Source organism: Protopterus annectens, chromosome 7.part0 (assembly GCF_019279795.1).
Source record: "Protopterus annectens isolate FY-2018-M chromosome 7.part0, PAN1.0, whole genome shotgun sequence".
Classification (NCBI taxonomy): Eukaryota; Metazoa; Chordata; order Ceratodontiformes; family Protopteridae; genus Protopterus; species Protopterus annectens.
In genome coordinates, this window is record NC_056739.1 from 1,219,554,208 (window position 1) to 1,219,573,518 (window position 19,311).

Sequence of the window (19,311 nt, forward strand, 5' to 3'; positions counted from 1 at the left end):
CTCCCAGAGACGCTCTAATCCACAATTGGCCTCAGGGACTTCTTTATGCATTCCCTCCATTTCCCCTGATTCCCAAACTAATACAGAAAGCTACCACGCTGGGATGCAAGATGATCCTCATTGCCCCCTACTGGCCTTGACAAATTTGGTTTCCGTTCCTGCATCATCACCTCCTGGAGCAGCCCTGGACCCTGGACCCAGTACCAGACCTCCTGATCCATCAGTCGGGCGGGCTGCACCAATCCCTGCAGTCTCTCAACCTCACTGCTTGGTTGCTCCACTTCCAACCTTAGCCAGGCTTCCGGACATTTCTCAATCAGTGCGTGAAATCATCTTATCTTTGCACAAATCTACCACCAGAAAAACTTATGCTAGTAAGTGGAAATGTTTCTCTTGCTGGGCAGAGTCTAAAAACATAGATCCCTTTTCAGCCCCGGTCCACCACATTTTAGATTTCTTAGCGGAACTTTTTCAGACTGGGTCCTCCTCTGCCACCATTAGAGTTCAGTTAGCCACAATTTCAAATTTTCATACAGGCCTATCTGAAACTAGTATCACGTCCCATAAGCTTTGCAAAGCTTTTCTCAAAGGGACTACTTTACTCAGGCCACCAGTAAGAGATCCCCCGCCTCCGTGGGATCTTAATTTGATCTTAGCTTCACTAATATTGCTCCCCTTTGAACCTGCAGCTTCATGTTCCTTAAAGTTTCTTTCTTGGAAAACCCTCTTTCTTGTGGCAATTACCTCAGCCAGAAGAGTTTCCGAACTCCAGGCCCTTTGTGTTCGCCCTCCGTATTTAGTTTTCCATAATGACAGAGTTTCGCTCAGGACTAATCCCTCCTTCATTCCTAAGGTACCTTCTGAGAGTAATCTGAATCAGTCCATTGATCTTCCGGTCTTCTTCCCAAATTATTCCAACAAAGCTGAACATAAATTACATCAGTTGGATGTTCATAGACAATTACGTTTCTACTTGCATAGGACTAAATAAATTAGAAAATCAGATCAGCTCTTCCTGTCCTATGCTGAAGGTAAACAAGGTCTACCAGTGTCTAAAGTAACTATCTAGGTGGTTGACTTCTATTATTACTTTGATTTATCAATTGAGGAACAAACAGCTCCCTGCTAAACCAAAAGGCCACTCTACTAGGGCTTTAGCTACTTCTGTAGCTTTTCAGGCAAGATTACCAATGGAAACCATTTGTGCGGCAGCTACATGGGCCACTCCCCATACATTTATTTCTCATTATAAGCTGGATGTGGCCTCTAGGAGCAGAGCTGATTTTGGTTCCACTGTGCTGAAGAGTCTGTTCCGATGAGCCACCCAGGACTGAGGTGCTAGGGACGCTGTCCCAACCAGCAAGAATGAAGGCAAGATAGACAACTTAACATTAAGAAGTTATGTACCTACCATAACATTCCATGTTAGTTGTCTTCTTCTCGCCTTCTTTCTTGCATCCCACCCTCCGTCCCCCTATCCTAATAGACAGAGAAGAGTTGCCCTCTGAGTTTCTTTTAGCTGGCTGGGTCTTATCTGGTTTGTTCCCTCAACCTTTTAGCTCTGTAGCTAAACATATGCTGTTAGGACAGGTGTCCTTATATTTGTCTGTAGTTAGGTCTACCAAACGAGATCTAGGAATCTAGTGCCAAGAATTGTGGGATATGGGGAGGCCTCAAGCCAGTAAATAGCTCTCGAGCTTTAGAAGATGGCCGAGTCAGAGCCAAGGATCGGCTCCGAACCCAACCAGCAAGAAAGAAGGCGAGAAGAAGACAACTAACATGGAACGTTATGGTGGGTACATAACTTCTTATTATGATAAATATTATGGCAATGTAATGTATTTCGGTTTTGCTCTACACAGTTTCCATACATTAAAATGTTTCCATGTTACTTCTCACAAATTGCATTAGCTCTGTAAAACCAGAGTAATAAGCAAACAACAGCAGTCATTTTCCTCAACAGACTGTCCCAGCAATAATAGTTACTTGTCTGTCTACATCTCAGATGTCCACATTGCTTCACACACATTATATTAGTCTTGCAAAACCAGAATAATGAGCAAACGACATCAGATGTCACCAACTCCTAGTTAAAAAGAACTCCTAGCGCAAGAATCAAGGATAAAGGCTGGAAATCAGGCATGGATTTTTAATTAGTTAAAATTTTAAAAATGTTACTAAAATAACAAGTTTTGCATTAGCATATGTTTTCTGAAAGAGATAAATGTTGCATTCTCAAATCTGTAATTATTTAATGACTAGAACCCTCAACAATATACCAGAAAACCACAAATATTATCAAGAGCAGGAAAAAAAACTGAAACAAACACACTGACATTTTAAATCCTGATATTTTCTCATTTATCCTATCTATCCAAGATCCCCATCAACATTCTTTAGGAAGGGCATCCCACTCAGTGAAAAAAAAGTTGTTAGGATGTTTTGTGTATAACACGCACGCACACACGCACACACGCACACACACACACACACACACACACACACACACACACACACACACACACACACACACACACACACACTCACACACACACACATACACACACACACACACACACACACACACACACACACACACACACACACTTCTCTTTTTATAAAATCCCCACCTCAGTCTTTTTTCTGTATCTGTATTTTTATGAGACTCTTTACTTATCTTCCCAGGCACAGTAACCTTACTTTCTGCTGTTTTCTCCAACCATCCTGCATTCCATCTAAAACCAAAAATATGAACTTCCAACATTCTGGGACTTGTTTCTCATATACTTTTTATTTGTTCTCATATACTTTTTATTTGTTCTCTATATAAGTATTCTGTAAATATTTAATAGTCAGGCAGCCCCAAAACAAATGCAGATTTCCTGCCTCCTTCTCTAACATCTTCATTTCCTCTTCCCATATTCCAACATCTCTGCAACTGAAGTGTAGTTTTGAAATCAACCATAACATATACTGATCCCATATAACAAGCATGGCTGTTAAATTGTCTAACTTTCTCAACACCTCATTCCATTCTTCTGCAGATATAATTATATCTACCTTAGTTCACCATCTCCATCTTAACTTCTCCATCCCCTAGCCATATTTGCTGTCAACTAAATTGCAAATACCTTTCTGCATTTATGTTCTAGTTGCAAATCTCTTCCTTCATGCGCACTTTTATCTACCATTTCCTCCTGAATTGTTCACATTATACCAGCCCATACAAACCAAGCCTTAACAGCCAATTTATGTTGCATAATTTTGAACCATTCTAGTGCTGTCAGGCCAGATCTTCCCATCCCTTCCTCCCAGTTTACAAATACCTATCCATAATCCTCCTCTGTCTCATCTACTTGATATACCAAATCATCTACATTTTTCAACTAACTCCCTTCTCCATCTCCTCCATTTCAGAGGTTTACTTATATTTTAACATTGGAATTATTCCTTGAATTCAGTAATGTATACTCTTTAGATCTTTCACCTCCACATCCTTCTAGCTTCCACAACTCCCAAATTCTCTTTAACTTAGTGGTCTCCCGATGTTTGTCCTTCTCCTCTTTGCTTTCACCTTTCTGGGCTTTCTGAGCTCCAAAAACAAACACTAACATCACTGACTGCAGATAAACCTGGAAGTCAGACATTCTCCATCCTTCCTATTGTCCTCCCCAGTCTTAATCCTTCTTTTACTAATCTACATTCTTCCTATTGTCCTCCCCAGTCTTAATCCTTCTTTTACTAATCTACTTCCCTTATTATTCCATCAATAACTGTCACTATTCTTCTGTATCTTCTGAACCATGTAGAGGTACATGAACATGTATTTCACCCTCTCATCTATAGCATCATCTGCATCACATTTATTCATCTTACAAATGTATTAGAATTATTAAACCATGTACTTGACAAGTCATTAACATGGTCTAACAGCACATTACAATTTTCCTGCAGCATCTGACCTAAAGAAGGATGCATTGTGAAATCTATAAAATAATATGGTACCTTTCAATCTTTTTGTATGTCAGATGTCAGTAGATGTTCCACAATTTGAATATTTCAGGAGGGAGGAGTTTCTTTCGGAATATGTGCATTATTGTCTTCCCTCAATTGACTTATCAGTGTCATCAGATGTGTAGCTAGGGCAGGGTAAAGGGAACAGCTACCTTGGGTGCAGTGATTGGCTGATGTTGATGGAGTGCTGGTGCAGTACTGGCATTCCGTACATGTCATATAAGGATACTGGTATCATATGATGATACAGATTTGTGGTCATGGCTGAAGCATGTGTGATCTTTCAACTGTAGCAATCCACTTGTTACATTCCAAGATCAGAGCAGGGAACTGCACAAGGCGTCGGATAAACAACCTGCAATTCTGGGTGTGGTTGAGGCCTGAGTTGTGCATTGTTACCTCTCTAGAGGGAAATTACTTAGGACATGTAGGTTTAAGTCATATTCTTCTGACAAGGGATCATTGTTCTATGAGAAGTGTTTTCCTATTCAAATATTAGGAACTCTTATATCAGTACTAAATAATAGGAAAATTGTTTCCTGTAATTCTGAAGGTTTGGATGCTGCTGTTAAATATAAAACAATTAACAACAAGCAAGCTTTTACATGTTTATTAATTTAAATTCATTAACTGTGGTAGATCACTGATCCACAAGGCCCTATTTCATGTTCAGCCTGGGTGTGAGAAACCACAATAGCAAAACCTAGCAGATTAGACTGGTAGAACAATAACATTTGAGTATCAAACATTTATTATAAAAATACTTAAGCAGTCTGATACATTTGGATACTTTAAGAAATCGCGTTAAAGAAATTGGCCAACATTGCTGAAAGGGCGAAGGGAATGGGTTACTATCTCTGGGGCTTCCGCTATGAAGTGTTGGGTGATAATATTGTTGTTCAAAACATAGATCAGTGCTGATGTAGCCTAAGCTATAGGAGTCCTACCCCATTGTGACCAGCCAGCATACAAAGGTAAAAGGTGCTTTCCAAGCACTCTAACTGTAAGAAACATGAGCAGAACTCCATATAAATACAGTTGGAGTGCAAGTAGCTTCAGAGCTTTTCTACTGATGAAGAAAGCTCATTCAGTGTGCCCATGAAACTGCTGGTCTGCTAGTGAACCTTTAAACTCTGGCAAGTAAGTACCATGTTTTGAAAAACATTTCAGTAATTCTATTTTTTTTCTCAAGAAAACTTGTGTTTTTCCGACTAAAATGCATGTTTTAGCTAGGAAGCTCATTGGCAAGACTGGCTTGGCTTCATTGTCAATAAATTCCTAAAGATGTTAAAACTGAAATTTTAAAGTCTTCTTAAGATAGGAAGGTTCTCTGGCCCTTCTACAGCAGTGGTATTAAAGAAGTGTAATGAAAGGGGAAAATAAATACAAGTAGTGACTCAGATTGTTCAACCCTCCTTTTTTCCAAGGAAATAAATATTTCCTGTCCACCTTGGCTCCCCCTTTTCAATAAGCCATTTGTGCAGCAAGGTGTTGGCAAACAAGATTAAAAAAACAACGGTGGGGAGATTCAAAACAAGAAGGGAAAAGCCTCAAAAATCAAGGACAGTCCTCTCAGCTAGTATGACTGTTTGCCCACTCCCTAGTCCCACCCAGGCAACTTTGCCATCTCCCTGAGGCTTCACCTTCCTTTGTGGTACCAGATTGTTACAGACAGATGTGTTCTAAATGTAATTCAGGTGAGTTACACCTCACAGTGGGGATTCCTCCTTTCACATTGAACCAAGTTACTATTTTTCCTTCCATTCTGCACCATACCTCTCAACCTCTTAGGACAAAAAATCTGGACAAAGCCAAAAATAATTGGGGGACACAACCCCCAAAATAAGGAAAAAATTACATATTGCTCTTTTAAACTTAAAAAGTTGCTACAGTAAAAGGACTGCACTTGTTGTATTTTTTCAGACAAATAAAATATTTATTTGCAGCAATATCAGTCAGATTGGAGTTTATCATTATTAAGGTAGAGTAGTAATGTGTTGGATGTGTGGTTTGCAGATGACTGTGTTATGTGGCTTTTTAATCTTCAAAAGGACCTCCCACAAATTCTAGATGTCCTGAAGTCTTCTACCAAAGTGTCGTTTTACAAATCAGCCAAGAGAAAACATTGTTTTGTCCCATTGTTGTAGCTTGTTATTCAGTTAGAAATTGTGCTGTAGACTTATAATGAAGCATGGGTAATTGTGTTGAATATTTTGTGGCTAAAATTGAACGGTATTTTGTGGAGTTTATCAAACCTCAGGTTTCAGAGTGGAAACAATTTTGTAAAAAAGTGGAAGGCAGTACATTTGCCATTTTTCGCTTAAGTATCAATTGTAGAAATATTTATTCTCTGTACGTTTTTGCTTGTGGGAAGATTTCTCCCTAACCTTGGTTAGGACAGTGTTGTTCTGAGACTTCATAATATGCTGTTTTGATTTTTGCATTGAATATCACTTCTCTTCAAGTATCTCAAAATAAATTGGCAATATCAGTGCTTTAGGGGACTAGCGTTGTTAAATTTTAATTACATATGCAAAACCAATGACTCTCAGTATTTACAGATTAGAGTTATTCCTCATTCTGTTTAAAATTAGCTGAAAACTATAGTAATAGTTTGGGTTTTGGGTTCACAGTGAGCAAGATGATTTGGGACATGGATGAGTATGAAAGGCAATTACATATCTGGGTAAGGGGACAGTTAGACAGGGATATTAACAGTTGTACATGGAAAGGAATATGGTGCACTTAGCAGTTCACTGTGGCAGGAACTCCAATGTTTCTTCCAGACTGCATGGACCAGAGGTTCCTTTTCTGGTCAGATTTGAGTAGCAACCATAGGAATTAATTTGTTTTCTTATACATATGCTATATTTATGAAGAAAGGGTGGTTGGGGTGTTAGCAGTATTTACAGTTGCACAGAATTTTTCAGAAAATTTCATTTGTTGGAAGTACACAAATAAAGAAGACTGATCTCTTCACTGCGATTGGTCTCACAACTTTATAATATAATACAATGTAAATGTATTGATACAAAATGTAGGCTACCAGTTGTGGAGTAGGTCCACTTATAGGCTCTCTAATCCCAGTGGAGTTCCTGGCTTTTGCTGGGACCAAGAAGGTAAAGGAAAAGCTTCTTTATTTAAAGACGTTCACTGTTGTATTCCAGTAGGTATTTTATAGGTGGATAGCTAACCAGAATAGAATGTACACATTCTCAAAATCAAGCAATAAAAACACGAAGCAATCCTTCTTTGAGCTTTAAGTTGTCCAGTCTACTCTTGCCCGTGTCTATAAGCCATGGTGCAGCCATTGCAGTGGTGCAAAAGTGCTGTTTTGCATCCTGGGCAAGCAGTGCTGTCATTCTGCTACTGATGTGATCTTTAGATCTGCTTCCTCAGGATTACAATGAGTTGACTTATTCCTGCAACAGTACCTTTATATCTGGTGGAGTATCCCATATGTAGATAATAAGACCACTCTGTATAATTGTCTTTAAAGCTGGCAGCTCTTTTATAAATGAAGTGTTGGTTATCTAGGTATGTAATGCACACCTGCTGTTATCTTGGTGCACAGCAATGTATCGGTTCTGAAACACTAATGTGATCTTATATTTGACTTGCTTGTTGACCTTTTCCACACATTTGACCTTTCACTAGTTCTGTACAGTACAACCTACATTCTCAATCTCACCCAGAGTGATAAAACTGGCTGTACCAAATAGTGTGTACATTGCATTATATAAATTAAATGTGTATTAACTGCTGTCAAAAATTGTAATGTGAAAGCACAGTCTAACGTTAAAACACTTACATCATCATGGTATTTGCTGTTTTCAGATTAATGCAGCATGGTTATGATAAAGCCTCTGCAGGTTTACTACTGTCCAGAAGGAATCTGAGATGGGTTATAACTGACATAGGTTCATAGGGTGATACTAGATTATTGGCCTAGAGGCCCTTATAAGCCTAGTTGAGAATTTCACCCATGTTCCCAGAAAGTCAGCACCTGTTTCCCCTATCCCACCCCATAGGTGGGATCTCAGGGGTGTATTTTCTGTTTCCTATCCAGTCATCCAGGTTCCTGTTAAAGATGCCTAGAGAGGTACTCTTCTTGACATGTGGAGGGAATCTATTCCAAGGATGAGGGAGTTTTTGGGATACAAATCTATCCTGCCAACAAGTTCAATTAATGTCACAGACCAGGTTGAGGCCTTGCGTGTGGGTTGCGCGAGTAGAGTTTGACTTATGGATATGCAAGACCTCCATCAAGGCTGGGTCTGAGATGGCCTTGTATGCCAGACACAGGTCACCTCTGGCGTTTATATTTTATGGCAACTCTGCCTGTTACCAAACTAGCTAGGGCATCTAATAATTTTGGAAGAGTCCAAACTTGGTCATAGGGATTCTACTGAAGATTATCAGTGTGCTTAGGGTTAATTCCAAGATACAGCCTATGCTTACAGAAGCTGTGAACCATTTCATAATGAAACAATGCCTATGTACTCTTTTGCTACTGCATAAACTAGCTGAATGCAATTCATTATGCAGTCGCTTATTTTTGTTATTGTTATCACTATGTCTGTACTGTATATCTAACTATTATGTTAGTTGCTATGAATGTAAAAGAGAGAATATGAATGCAAAAGAGAGTAAAATCCCATGAGTGGAGGAGCTCCCTGGTCAGCCTCAGTAAGAAGCTGAGATCCCATATAAGATCCTCCAAAGCTAGCTACAAAAACAAAATCGCTACTGATTCTAAGGACAACCACAAAGCATTCTATAGCTATGTCAAGAATCTCAATGGCAATACCCAGATCTGCTCTGAGTTACAGCACAACGGCACGAAAATTACAGAACCAGCTGACAGGTTCAGTGCTAACTCCCCCACCCCCACCCCCTAAAGGGCCCATATCTATACAGGAAGAATGCAGAGTCCCTGTAATCACAACTAAGTAGGTAAAAGCTGCACTCTCTAAAGCCAAAAACACAGCATCCATGGGACCGGACAACATCCCAGGCTGCATTTTACATGAACTTCAGAACGAACTGGCTCCCCCACCTAAGCACCATGTTCGCTCATAGCCTCACATCAGGCTTTGTGCCCACTGAATGGCATACAGCAACAGTTATCCCACTCCACAAAGGGGGAGCCACCACTGATCCCAGGAACTATTGCCCTATTAGCCTGATGAGCCTGGTCTGCAAGGCCATGGAATGTATCATCATGGAACTCATAAACAAAGACGTTGGTAACCTCCAAACTCTGGATCCCACCCAGTTTGGGTTTGTGAAAGGCAGATCATGCCTCCTAAACCTGATCAACTTCTTTGAGGCAGTCACCAAAGCTGTAGATCAGGGTAAGGTGGTTCACACAGCCTATCTTGACCTTGCCAAGGCTTTCGACACAATCCTCCATTCTGGAATTATAGCTAAACTCACTAAACTAGATATAAATCCCTACGTCACAAGATGGGTTGGCAACTGGCTCAGTAACAAAACCCACACTGTAAAAATTGCACACTCCAAATCTGACCTCAAACCAGTGGCAAGTGAAGTACCACAGGGTTCAGTCCTGTGACCTCTCCTGTTTGGTATCTACTTCTCTGAAGTACAGGCTAACACAGAAGGCCTCTGGCTAATGAAGTTCGTAGATGACTGAAAACTAGGAACCATAGTCGAGTCCCCAAATGATGTGGAAATCCTACAGAAGGGTCTCGCTGAGACAGATGCCTTGTGTTAGAGCCATGGCCTCAAGCTCAATGCCAAAAAGTGCATTGTCATCCCTTTTGGTAAAAATTCTGTACCCATGATTTACTACATAGACAGCAGTCTACTTAACACTGAATGTGTGATAAGAGACCTTGGGACCCAGGTGGACAGTAGTCTGTCCTTTGGTAGTCACATTGCCACAGTAGTCAGGAAGTCCTTCTATGTGGCACACCTCATCATAAAAGGGTTCTCATCCAGGAAAAGAGGTCATTGTTCCCCTCTACTCGACACTCATTAGACCCATTATAGAGTACAACGCCCCTTTTGGAATGTACCTCACAAGACATCTGCAGCAGCTGGAAAGGCCACAGAAGTACCTCACAAAGAGGATTACTGGCCTCTAACAGATGCCCTACACTGACCGTCTCAAAAAACTCCAGCTTTACTCTGTAGCATATCGCCTACTCAGAGGTGATCTCTGCCTAACATATAAAGCTATGTCAAACCCAGAGCTGTTGGACATGCTACACCTAAAGTAATCCTAATCCCTCCGATCTACACGTTCTAGGGACCTAAGCGGATCCAGTGTCTGTCGGCCTGGGGTGACATGCTTGACAAGCCCCGTTGCTTCGCAAGAGACGGCTTGCACCTGTCACCCCAAAGCTTTCGAATACTGGCCAAGGCTCTTGCTGCCCCCATAGTGCCTTTTTTAGGCAAGGCTCAAAAGTCAAACCCACCTCCGTAAACAGCACAATTAACAAAAAACTGAGGGTTATGCTACTCAACGCCAGGAGTTTAAATCTCAAAATGCACGCGCTCGAAGCACTCCTCAGTATGAATATCTGTGCAGTAACTGAAACCTGGTTCAAGGCTCCAGAGAGCACCCCAGCACTACCAGGCTACAACTCATACCACACATTTTGGCCACAGAACACGGACCGAAACATAAAAGGAGAGGGTGTATCCATATTCATCAAGGATACCTACACCTCCAGGTTAGTGGTGATGCATAATACCTCTGAGGTCATCCATGTACAACTAACATCGGGCAAATCTGTAATGCAAATTGTGGCCTGCTACAGATCACCCTCCATGACCCAGGACCACCACAACACCTTTCTAGAGACACTGGAAAACATGAAGGTCCTACCAAATACCCTGATATTGAGCGATTTCAATTACCCTACCATTCACTGGGAAAACTACTCAAGTACAAATTCCCAGGCCCAGCACTTCCTGGAATTCATCAACTCAAATGCCCTGGATCAGCTGGTAAACTCCCCTACCAGAGGTGAAAACATATTGGACCTGGTCATCACCAACATGGCCAATAGGTGTTCCACACCTGAGGTCAGCCAGTCACTGGTTAGATCAGACCATAAACTAATCACTCTGGATGTCCCCACCCCACCACCACCCCCAACTAAGGAAACCACAGTAAAAGACTTTTCTAAAGCAAACTTCACCTTACTTAAGACAGAGGTGGTAAGTTTCACAGCTCCAACGCTAAAGGATAACACTGCCCAATATGCAGAAACCTTTACAAATGCACTCTATGAGCATCTACAAGGATGCATGGATCGTGCCATCCCTAGCAAAACCAAGACTCACTCCTCTAAGAGAAGGAAACCAGTTTGGTGGATCCCTGCAATAAACAGGCTATACAATAGAAGGAGGAAACTAGTTCAGAAAAAAAGCAAATCCCAAGAAGGAAAGACATCCTTGATCAGTATCAGTAAGAAACTGAGGTCCCTCATGAAATCATCCAAGGCTAACTTCGAAAGAAAAATAGCCAAGGATTCAAAAGATAACCACAAAGCCTTCTTTAGCTATGTTAAGAATCTAAGTGGCAACTTGCAGATTTGCACTGCACTAGTGCAAAATAGCATAAAATATACTGAACCTACTGATATTGCCAACATCCTGGCAGATAGATTCATTGCATACTTCACCCCCCCTCTCACCTCCAAAAGGGCCCCCAACAATACTGGAAAAGTGTAGTGTCCCAAAAAGTCACAGATGCACAGGTGAAAACAGCCCTTTCAAAAGCAAAATGCACAGCATCAATGGGACCAGATGGTGTCCCAGGCTGCGTCTTGCATGAACTGCAGAACGAACTAACCCCCCCCACCTAAACACACTGTTCAACTTCAGCCTCTCCACAGGCTACGTGCCCAAAGAATGGTGCACAGCAATAGTTATTCCTCTACACAAAGGAGGGGCTACAACTGACCCTGGTAACTATCTACTATAAGTATATATATAAGATGACTATAAGCCTGACTAGCCTGGTCTGCAAGGCTATGGAGCGCATCATCATAGAACTCATTAACAAAGACATTGGGAACCTCCAAACACTTGACCCGACCCAGTTCAGCTTTGTTAAGGGCAGATCATGCCTACTAAACCTGGTTGACTTCTTCGAGACAGTCACCAAGGCCATAGACGAGGGAAAGGTGGTTTACACAGCCTACCTTGACCTCGCCAAGGCTTTCGACACCATTCCTCACTCTGGTATTACAGAAAAACTCACCAGCCTGAACATAAACCCCTGCGTCACAAGATGGGTTGCCAACTGGCTTACAGACAGAACTCACACGGTAAGAATAGCGGGCCCCAGGTCCGACTCTAAACCAGTCACAAGTGGTGTCCCACAAGGCTCGGTCCTGGGACCCTTACTGTTCGGCATATACTTCTCAGAAGTACAGGCAAATACAGGAGGACTATGGCTAACCAAATTCGCCAATGACTGCAAACTGGGAGCTATAATTGACTCTCCGGCTGACACGGACATCCTCCAAAAGGGCCTTACTGAGACGGACACCTGGTGTCAAAGTCATGGCCTCAAGTTAAATGCCAAAAAATGCATAGTCATCCTGTTTGGGAAAAACAAATTACCCACTAATTGCCACATAGGTAGCAGCCCCCTTAATACAGAAGAAGTAATAAGAGATCTGGGGACCCAGGTAGATAGTAATCTCTCCTTTGACAATCATATTGCAAAGTAGTTAGGAAATCCTTCTATGTGGCCCATCTAATTAGTAAAGGGTTTACATCTAGAAATAAAGAGGTTATAGTGCCCCTCTACTCATCACTCATTAGACCCATCATAGAGTACAATGCCCCATTTGGAATGTACCTCACAAGACACTTCCAACAGCTGGAAAGACCACAAAAGAACCACACCAAGAGGATTACTGATCTCAAACATATGTCCTATGCAGCGTGACTGAAAAAACTCCGGCTGTACTCAGTGGCATATCACTTACTCAGAGGTGATCTCTGCCTGACTTACAAAGCCATGTCCAACTCAAAATTGATGGACATGCTCCACCTAAAGAAATCCAAGTCACTGCAAGCCACGTGCTCTAGTGAGCTAAACCTCGCCACAACAATAAATAGAACATGCTGGAGGGATAGATTCCTGTCACAGAGACTCCCCATGCTTTGGAACAAAATTCCAAGTTACATCAGACAGAGCCCCTCACTAACACTCTTCAAGAGAAACCTTGACGAGTGAATGGGTAACAGAAAATACACCACTGGGATGACTTCATTGGCTCTGCTTGACAGAGGATCAGTTAATTAATCAATGGGGTGGTGAAAGCCGACACACTCTGGCTAGGCTTATAAATGCCCTTGGGCAGATAGCCTAGTACCTACCTATGAACCTAAACCTTGTAACCACTATAAACAGAGACTTCTCATACTCTGGAACAGGCTACCCATCTATGTCAAGCAAAGTTTTTCATTAGCACTCTTCAAGAAAAATCTTGATGAGTGGATGAGAAATACGAAATACACCCAGGGATCACTTCTGTGTCTCTGCTCGACAGTGGCACAGGAAAATAACTTTATTGGGTGGAGTAAGCTAGGGAACCGAACCTATGAACCTATGAATGTATTACCTATTATGTTTTGGTGTGTGATTTGGTGCTCAGTTCTGTTGTGTATGCTAAATGGCCCAAGTAATTGCTGAAATGGGTCCGTGGCAAAGATCATTTACCCAATTAACAAATGTTAAATAAAATAAAAATGAAATACTGTGTGTCACATTCCAAAAACAAGCAACATAAAATTTGATTCTGGTTTTAGCTTCCAAAGGAGTGCAGTGATAAAATAAAACTTTACTAAAAGAGAACTGTTTTTCATTCTATGTGTCCATTCTATACTGAGCTTTATTATATAATAAATATAAAATAAGGCACTTCTAACTGTTTTCCCTCTTTCTTGCAGTGCAGTTAGTGATTTCCAGGTTGATGATAAAACAAAGGCCTTGGTAAAATACAATGGAAATATCACTTGGATGCCACCAGCTATTTTCAAGAGTTCCTGTAAAATTGATGTGACCTATTTTCCTTTTGATTACCAAAACTGTACAATGAAGTTTGGTTCTTGGACTTACGATAAGGCCAAAATTGAACTAGAAATGATAGGATCAAAAATCAATCTGAAAGACTTCTGGGAAAGTGGAGAGTGGGTAATTATTGATGCTCCGGGATATAAACATGACAAAAAGTATAACTGCTGTGAAGAGATTTACCAGGATATTACTTACTCTGTCTATATCAGACGTTTACCATTATTTTACACCATAAACATGATAATTCCATGTCTTTTGATCTCCTTCTTGACTGTATTGGTCTTCTATCTACCATCTGACTGTGGAGAGAAGGTAACGTTGTGCATATCTGTCTTACTGTCCCTCACTGTGTTCCTGCTTGTAATTACAGAGACCATACCCTCTACATCACTGGTAATTCCTCTCATTGGTGAGTACTTGCTGTTCACTATGATTTTTGTGACCCTCTCTATTGTCATAACTGTGTTTGTTCTGAATGTGCATTACAGGACACCAAAGACCCATACCATGCCTCACTGGGTGAGGTCTGTTTTCCTAAACTTACTACCAAAGGTAATGTTCATGAAAAGACCAGCAAGAGAACCAGAGAAATCCCACAAAAGCAAACAGTATAACAACACTGAGCTATCACATGTGAACAGCTTCACTGGTTCAGAAAGCAGATGTGCCAGAGATGGATTTTTCTGCCAGGACTTTCGATGTAACTACTGTCGGCAGCAGCTAGTAAAGCTGTCTGTTAGTGGTTCCAGCTTGCTAAAGACATCAAGCAGTGATTCTCTCGATGGGCTGCTTTCTTCATCACCTTTGTCACCAGAAATAAAGGAAGCCATTGAAAGTGTTAAATACATTGCTGAGAATATGAGGCTAAACAATGAGGCTAAAGAGGTAAGACTGAAACTTGTTTTAAAAGGCGAAAATGTAAAACTAAATAATGACCGGAAAAACCTTTATGGCAAGTACTGACTACTAAGGGAGTCCAGGGTGGAAGGGAACCTCAGAATTAATATCTGCAAGGTTTTCTTCCATTTAACAGTCCAACATGGTACTGCTGTAAAGGAATTGACACATGGCTATTATATTTAGTGTTGTATGTTCATCATTTGTTAGGGCAGTAAAGTACACAAATGCACACAAGGATTGAGGAAAAAGTAACAGTATATGTCCCAGAGTGTGCACCCTTTTATACAAGTGCAGAACTTTTCAACACCAGGGAGGGGTGGAACGTCAGTTTGTTGCAACGGAATGGATTATACTAAATATTTATTATTTTACATTTTGGTGGCCTCTTGTTAGTATAAAGAATGGGAGTTACTTTAAGTAAAACATACACAGTGAAAGAGTTTTAGACCTGCAACTTTTAGGTTTGCATAAGTCATTAAGAATCCTTCTCTGGAACAGCTTTTCAGCACCATCAACCAAACAAAGCAGTAATGAAGGACACATGTTTTTTCTTCATTTGGAGCTGTAGTAGTTTGCAGTAGCAGGCTAGCTGAATTAAAATCTCATAACCAGACCAAGCAAGCAGGTCCTCATACTGTGCTGCATAACTAATTAAGTGCAAGTTAATACATTCACACCTGTGCATGCACTTCTTTCATCTTATTATTTGCATTTATTTATGCTTTGATAACCAGGTTAATCCAACCAGGCTGGTGACCTGTTTGCAAGGAATCCACAAGGTGATATTCATACTGACCAGGGAAATTTAATCAGGCCACTAGGGTACCCCCCCCCCTACTTTTTTTTTGATAAGTGCCATGGGATCTGTTACATTCACCTGACCTACCAACAACACAGATAGATGAGATTTCAGTGTAACAGCTCTTCAGAAGAACTGCACATTCATGGGTACAGTACCCCAAATTATGTATTTCAGTATAGGTAATGGAAATTTGAGTGCACTAAAGAGGGGTGGGAACAGAACCCGGAGCCTTTGAATCTTCCAGCGCCAAAGGCAGCTGAGGTACCTGTTAAGCCACTTACACATCAGAGCTAACAAGGGAGGTTAAAAGGAAAACTATTTAGAGGGAGGTTGGTTGCAAACTATTGCTGTGTGAGATCAAGTATGTTGAGCTTAAATGCAGGGAATGGAAACCTCTTAGGGGACTGGAAGTGGACACTTCTGGGATTACAGGATTACAAAGACTTAAACTAATGAGAAAAGGTGTGGGACATATTTATACCTGAGCAGAAGGTAAGCAGAAAATACTGAATCAGTCTACATGAGAAAGTAATCAGAACTGAGATCAGAAAAGGTGACGGAAGAACCAGTCAAACAGAGCTCCATAGTGATCAGCGTGTAAAATGAGGGAAAAGAAGGCTGGAGGAGTCATATTTTATGTCACTCTCCTGCTGTACTGCAGTAGCAGTGCATAGCTCATGCACAAAGCATAGACATGAGAAGGAAAAATAAACAGACTGATAAGTGGACTTGCATCTACTGGAAGCATATAGCAAAGTATTCCTGGATGCATTACTGCTACAAAGTAAAAATGGGTCTGGGAGATGCTCTGTAGAGGGAAGTATACAATATCTGATGCTACACGTGCAAGCAGATGGGATTTTAATCATATCTATATAACATTCATAATGAAAATAAAGAGGAGCATTTCACTGATCATTTGTTTAACAGGCAAACATTGTAGTGCTAAGTATGAAAAGGCACAAGAAACTGGAAATTAGCTTCTGCTCATTTCGGCAGAAACATTTTTGGCTGTAATCTGCAAAATCATCAGAACTGCAACAAAGGAAACATGAAACAGCAGTCAGAAGGCATGTCTTGTATGAGGATTGCCTAAATAATGTGTGAGAAACTAAGCTAATAAACAATGACTATGATAACACGGGGTCTAATCAATGAACATGTGTAGGACTATTTTACAGTAACACAGGATATGAAAATAATTTAAAGGCAATATAAAATGATTTCTGATTATCACAAGAGGATAAGAAATAAATCCCAGAAAAAAAATATACAGGTATTTGTTTTATTTTATTTTTTCCTTTTTATCAGCAAGTAATAGAACAGATTATACAGTATGACTGACTGCATGAAAGGTTTTCATGTTTTGTCTGGAGGAAATTAAAAATGATTTTCACAATAAAGTAGCTGGTCAGTGATATGCAGAGAGGCAATTTACATGCATTTGTTTTGCTTATTATAATGACATTTAATAGTGAATATGCTGCAAGCCATAGAGAGCAGAAACAAACCTAAAATGGTACGCCACCATGGTAATGCTAGTGTCTTTGATATTATCATTGAAGAGTGGTCAATTTACATTGAGAAAGTGGAAGTTTCCTTTAAATGACACAGAAAGCAAACAGAATGTTTTAGTTTTTCTTAATGTGACTGGGACCAAAATGTTCAACCTGTTGCTCAATTTAATGACACCAGAAAAACCTTCAGGGAAAAAAAAACATTTAGGAGTGATGTGTTACACTGAGGAACTGCAGCAAGAGACTTGAATTTATTACTTGGAGAATATGAATCCTCTGAGACCACATTTAAGTTTCATGGCTTAAGCTAAGGGTTTAGTTACTAGTGGAACTGTCTAGGAAGAGCCCCCCTTCCATTATTCCCTGCCTAAATGTAAATCATTAGACACATCATGAAGGTTTCAATTCTACAGCACAGTCGGACAGAGCAGGAGTGGAGAATGCTACATGAATACTGCCAGTAGGCGGCTGGACTGTAATGAAGCCCATGAAGAGTGACAGCAGTATGCTCTGCTTAGTCCACTTGAGGTCCTTAGCCCCTTAAAAGTATGTCTGTATTTTTTAGTGGATACATATTGTAGGGTATAGTCCTTGCAGTGTCTGGAGATGATTAAGCAAAGAAGGTATCGGCAACAAGGTGAGTAGTCAACACCCAAAATATCTAGCTATTTAGAGCTGATTTATTACTGTCTACTCCAAATTTACCTACCTATAGCCAGTCTGAACCATGGCATAAAAATAAATGGCAGTTACAACTAAAAGTGAAATTAAAATGGGTTAGTAAACAAGTAAATGAAAGTCTTTTTAGTTATTTATGATGTTGAACAGGTTTTATTTTTATTTTCTTAACTATGTAAGTGAACTGGTTGAAGGAATCCTTTTCAGTCACGACTGTAGCTGAAGGACAAGTAGAACAGACAGACAAAATGTAAAAAATGGATTTATAGCAGTAAACTGAATTAACAGTGATAAGCTGTAGTATATGCATAACTATCAGCAGTAAAATGAGATGGATAAAATATCAAATGTGATATTATTTGCAAAATAAAAGCATAAACTTAATTGAGTCAGACTTCAATTTAAGTCCCCTTCAATAAGCACATCACACCGAATGACATTTGACGACCTTTATTAAAACCCCAGTAACATAGCTTTGATCACCAAAATTTATTAATTACAACTGGACATAGTATAGTTGATTCTAAACACAGCATAAACATCCTTGTAATGTTAATCAGGGCAGCGTACCTTCTCATCCTGCCCCAGTAAGCAGCGTCCATACCTCTGCTCACTTACTTTACTTATGAAGCAGCGTCCAAGACTCACTTCATATCCCATTCATTGAATTTCCCATCCCACCAAATAATTCAGGACGACATGACCTTACTCATCCTGACTGAGTAAGCAGCGTCCATACCTCTGCTCACTTACTTTACTTATGAAGCAGCGTCCAAGACTCACTTCATATCCCATTCATTGAATTTCCCATCCCACCAAATAATTCAGGACGACATGACCTCACTCATCCTGACTGAGTAAGCAGCGTCCATACCTCTGCTCACTTACTTTACTTATGAAGCAGCGTCCAAGACTCACTTCATATCCCATTCATTGAATTTCCCATCCCACCAAATAATTCAGGACGACATGACCTCACTCATCCTGACTGAGTAAGCAGCGTCCGTACCTGCACTTGCTTACTTTACTTAAGAAGCAGCGTCCCATCTCACCTCGTACACCATTCATTGAATTACTTTCCAACCAAATAAGCAGCATCCTTACCTCAGCTTGCTTATCTATTCAGCAAGCTTCCTCCAGCTGCTCATTTTCATTTCCCCAAATCCTTGAAATGAACGTCCAGACACTAGAAGGGGAACAGAAGGGGGAAAGCCTGTCCCTCTTCTACGTCAACCAGCCTGACTAGGCTGTTCCCCCTCCCTTCTACCCAAAATTGTTCAACCAACTACCTCCTATAAAAGGAAGTTAAGTCAAACATCATTCGGTGC

At 40.6% G+C, this 19,311-nt stretch overlaps 1 protein-coding gene across 2 annotated transcripts in view; it reads left to right on the top strand.

The window, feature by feature from the left end:
- The window catches only part of LOC122806983 (neuronal acetylcholine receptor subunit alpha-3-like), a 256,292-nt gene that overhangs the window by 117,057 nt on the left and 119,924 nt on the right, over window positions 1–19,311 (top strand). For both annotated transcript variants that reach the window (XM_044077845.1, XM_044077844.1), the window contains exon 5: window positions 13,960–14,971. In XM_044077845.1, the coding sequence (XP_043933780.1) occupies window positions 13,960–14,971 (1,012 nt within the window). The remainder of the gene's footprint in view (window positions 1–13,959; window positions 14,972–19,311) is intronic.